This window comes from Branchiostoma floridae, chromosome 18, assembly GCF_000003815.2.
Source record: "Branchiostoma floridae strain S238N-H82 chromosome 18, Bfl_VNyyK, whole genome shotgun sequence".
Taxonomy (NCBI): domain Eukaryota; kingdom Metazoa; phylum Chordata; class Leptocardii; order Amphioxiformes; family Branchiostomatidae; genus Branchiostoma; species Branchiostoma floridae.
This window is the reverse complement of record NC_049996.1, coordinates 18,035,984-18,040,983: the sequence shown is the minus strand read 5'-3', so window position 1 is coordinate 18,040,983 and position 5,000 is coordinate 18,035,984. Positions and strand designations below refer to the sequence as shown.

General features: G+C 44.7%; 1 protein-coding gene across 1 annotated transcript in view; it reads right to left on the bottom strand.

Moving 5' to 3' along the window:
* Nucleotides 1-5,000, bottom strand: part of LOC118405580 (puromycin-sensitive aminopeptidase-like) — a 35,561-nt gene that overhangs the window by 6,416 nt on the left and 24,145 nt on the right. Inside the window, 5 exon segments of the mRNA XM_035805129.1 lie at nucleotides 18-152; nucleotides 1,631-1,767; nucleotides 2,409-2,472; nucleotides 3,244-3,402; nucleotides 4,584-4,688. Coding sequence (XP_035661022.1) covers nucleotides 18-152; nucleotides 1,631-1,767; nucleotides 2,409-2,472; nucleotides 3,244-3,402; nucleotides 4,584-4,688 — 600 coding nt within the window.

The window sequence follows — 5,000 nt, the reverse complement described above, 5'->3', positions numbered from 1 at the left end:
TATCATATTTAGCTAACCAGAGCAAACAGGTCGTTCTGGATGCCCAGGCGGTCGCGAGGCGGCAGCGACTGGTCTTTGATGGCCGGCAGCAGGCGGTCCAGCATCTCAGCACTGTACTGTGTCCGGTAAAACCCGACTGTGCCCGGGTTCAGCTGCAAAACATACAGGACAGAAGTGTGAACAACAGTTCTACACAGCTCACAGTATTCAGCGCTGTTCTGTGTCCGGTAGAACCCAACTGTACAGAAGTGTGAACAACAGTTCTACACAGCTCACAGTATTCAGCGCTGTTCTGTGTCCGGTAGAACCCAACAGGACAGAAGTGTGAACAACAGTTCTACACAGCTCACAGTATTCAGCGCTGTTCTGTGTCCGGTAGAACCCAACAGGACAGAAGTGTGAACAACAGTTCTACACAGCTCACAGTATTCAGCGCTGTTCTGTGTCCGGTAGAACCCAACAGGAGAGAAGTGTGAAAAACAGTTCTACACAGCTCACAGTATTCAGCGCTGTTCTGTGTCCGGTAGAACCCAACTGTACAGAAGTGTGAACAACAGTTCTACACAGCTCACAGTATTCAGCGCTGTTCTGTGTCCGGTAGAACCCAACTGTACAGAAGTGTGAACAACAGTTCTACACAGCTCACAGTATTCAGCACTGTTCTGTGTCCGGTAGAACCCAACTGTACAGAAGTGTGAACAACAGTTCTACACAGCTCACAGTATTCAGCGCTGTACTGTGTCCGGTAGAACCCAACTGTACAGAAGTATGAACAACAACAGTTCTACACAGCTCACAGTATTCAGCACTGTTCTGTGTCCGGTAGAACCCAACTGTACAGGACAGAAGTGTGAACAACAGTTCTACACAGCTCACAGTATTCAGCGCTGTTCTGTGTCCGGTAGAACCCAACAGGACAGAAGTGTGAACAACAGTTCTACACAGCTCACAGTATTCAGCACTGTTCTGTGTCCGGTAGAACCCAACTGTACAGAAGTGTGAACAACAGTTCTACACAGCTCACAGTATTCAGCACTGTTCTGTGTCCGGTAGAACCCAACTGTACAGAAGTATGAACAACAACAGTTCTACACAGCTCACAGTATTCAGCACTGTTCTGTGTCCGGTAGAACCCAACTGTACAGGACAGAAGTGTGAACAACAACAGTTCTACACAGCTCACAGTATTCAGCGCTGTTCTGTGTCCGGTAGAACCCAACAGGACAGAAGTGTGAACAACAGTTCTACACAGCTCACAGTATTCAGCACTGTTCTGTGTCCGGTAGAACCCAACTGTACAGAAGTGTGAACAACAGTTCTACACAGCTCACAGTATTCAGCACTGTTCTGTGTCCGGTAGAACCCAACTGTACAGAAGTGTGAACAACAGTTCTACACAGCTCACAGTATTCAGTGCTGTTCTGTGTCCGGTAGAACCCAACTGTACAGGACAGAAGTGTGAAAAACAGTTCTACACAGCTCACAGTATTCAGCACTGTTCTGTGTCCGGTAGAACCCAACTGTACAGGACAGAAGTGTGAAAAACAGATTACATGGCACTCTACCCATTGGAACATTGTTCCAGTGAACAGAATGACATGATAGTCATTTAGACATCTGTTGACCCCACCTTGACCCAGTCGTCAGGTTTGACGTTGTCGATGGTAACGGTCGTCTCTCGTTGGTCCAGAAGAAGCGTCTTGACGGCCGTGGCTGGTGATTGGCTGGTGCTGATGCTGACAGGCACCATCCAGAGGGAGCTGTCGTCTGGGGGGGAACAGAAATAAGGAATACCTGTTCTCAGGCCCTTCTGGCATTGAATACACCACCATATGATAAACATGATGAACAGAAATAAGGGAATCACTGTTCTAAGGCCCTTCTGGCATTGAATTCACCACCATATAATAAACATGATGAACAGAAATAAGGGAATACCTGTTCTCAGGCCCTTCTGGCATTGAATACACCACCATATAATAAACATGATGAACAGAAATAAGGGAATACCTGTTATCAGGCCCTTCTGGCATTGAATACACCACCATATGATAAACATGATGAACAGAAATAAGGAATACCTGTTCTCAGGCCCTTCTGGCATTGAATACACCACCATATAATAAACATGATGAACAGAAATAAGGGAATCACTGTTCTAAGGCCCTTCTGGCATTGAATTCACCACCATATAATAGACATGATAATAAGTTTGTTAGATAAGGAGCAAGGACAACGAATTCAGTCAAGTGCTGTTATTCCATTCTGCTTTCATTTGCAACCTATTGTTTTCCATTAAATGCAGTTTCTTAAGTAAGCAATGAATTCCCTTTATTTTTTGATACAGTGCCTGTAGTCTGTTGACATGGAGCATTATCATCATGTTTCAACTGTAAGAAGTTCCTCACCTTCTGAAGGTCCTTCTGCGCAGAACTTGGACTGTTTGATCTTCAGGACTCGAGACGTCCCCTCCTGCAGACAACACAAAACAATTCCTTTAATTTTCATGCACTTTGGTCAACTGTTCACTGATAAAATGCCATATAACAAGAAGAAAACACTTTTCTTTAATTCACAAAGTAATTGTCCAAAATTCAAGCAGACTAGCAGGGACAAGTTGCTGGTATTTCTTACTAGTCATTATCTCAAATGGTAGACAATTATAGTCAGGTAATATTTTCAGGCAGGTGTGTAATATACATGATGATATATGTGTACCTGTATAGCAGACACCTCAAGTACAGAGCCCATCTGTTGGTCTACCTGACTGTGAAGTACATCTAATTACTGTAATTCCTGATTTTTCACTGTAATGTTATGTTCACGGTTTTCACGGTACGACTGTAACGTGAACTTATCATTACCGATAAAAAATAATTCACAGACTTTTTTCATGCGCACTTGCCTCGACAGTGAACATTTAGTTCCGAGAACAAGTTCAATTTTCTCAGACCGTGAAAATTTGGTACAGTGAAGATAAAGTGAATTACAGTACCTGAGTGTGTGGCAGGTGTTAGTATTTAACTGTGTAGCAGACACCTGCAGTACAGCGAAGTCCATTTGTTGGGCCCAGGTGTGTTTACCTGAGTGGTATGTGTGTTTACCTGTACAACAGGTGTTAGTAATTACCTGGGCAGCAGGTGTTAATAATTACCTGTATTAGTCCAGGTGTGTTAACCTGTGTGATAAGTGTTTAACTGTACAACAGGTGTGAGTAGTTACCTGTATAACAGGTACATTTACCTGTGTAGCAGACACCTGCAGGACAGGGAAGCCCATCTGCTTGGTCCAGGTGCTCATGATTTTGTCCACAGGTTTGCCGCTGGCCTCCCCCAGACTGGCCCACAGGTCCAGGGGGGGAGGGGGGCGTTCCGATCAAGGTCAACGAGCTCTTTGGCTTTGCTCACTGTTTCAGGCTGCACTTTGCAACTAAATCGCGAGACGTCGCTAATGCATGGTCTTCCCTTTGGTGAAAAGGGGGGGAGAGTTTCACACACAAAAGTCTCACCTCATCTCCAAAATGTGGTTTTTCAGGCCTAACCTGACATGTTCAGACACAAAAGTCTCACCTCCGAAATGTTCACACAAAAGTCTCATCTCCGAAATGTTCAGACACAAAAGTCTCATCTCCGAAATGTTCACACACAAAAGTCTCACCTCCAAAATATTCACACACAAAAGTCTCACCTCTGAAATGTTCGCACACAAAAGTCTCACCTCCGAAATGTTCACACACAAAAGTCTCACCTCTGAAATGTTCACACACAAAAGTCTCACCTCCCAAATGTTCACACACAAAAGTCTCACCTCTGAAATGTTCGCACACAAAAGTCTCACCTCCGAAATGTTCGCACACAAAAGTCTCACCTCCGAAATGTTTGCACACAAAAGTCTCACCTCCCAAATGTTCACACACAAAAGTCTCATCTCCGAAATGTTCACACACAAAAGTCTCATCTCCGAAATGTTCACACACAAAAGTCTCATCTCCGAAATGTTCACACAAAAGTCTCACCTCCGAAATGTTCACACACAAAAGTCTCACCTCCGAAATGTTCACACACAAAAGTCTCATCTCTGAAATGTTCGCACACAAAAGTCTCACCTCCGAAATGCTCACACACAAAAGTCTCACCTCCGAAATGTTCACACACAAAAGTCTCACCTCCGAAATGTTCACACACAAAAGTCTCATCTCTGAAATGTTCGCACACAAAAGTCTCACCTCCGAAATGCTCACACACAAAAGTCTCACCTCCGAAATGTTCACACACAAAAGTCTCATCTCTGAAATGTTCGCACACAAAAGTCTCACCTCCGAAATGCTCACACACAAAAGTCTCACCTCCGAAATGTTCACACACAAAAGTCTCACCTCCGAAATGTTCACACACAAAAGTCTCATCTCTGAAATGTTCGCACACAAAAGTCTCACCTCCGAAATGTTCGCACACAAAAGTCTCACCTCTGAAATGTTCACACACAAAAGTCTCACCTCCGAAATGTTCGCACACAAAAGTCTCACCTCTGAAATGTTCACACACAAAAGTCTCACCTCCGAAATGCTCACACAAAAGTCTCACCTCGTCCCCGATGAAGTCGTGCAGCATGCGGATCACCGACGCCCCCTTGCTGTAGGAGATGGTATCGAAGATTTCATCAACTTCGTCTGGATGGCCGACCGGCACCTGGAGACAGGTGAACAATGGGCAGGTGTGAAACACACATTTGAACTGCAGGTGAACAATGGGCAGGTGTGAAACACACATATGAACTGCAGGGGAACAATGGGCAGGTGTGAAACACACATATGAACTGCAGGGGAACAATGGGCAGGTGTGAAACACACATATGAACTGCAGGGGAACAATGGGCAGGTGTGAAACACACGTTTGAACTGCACGGGACCAATGGGCACGTGTGAAACACACTTTTGAATTAGATAAAATGGGTTACAGGAAATTATTCTACTTGGTTGCAGGCATAATTGGTCTTATTAC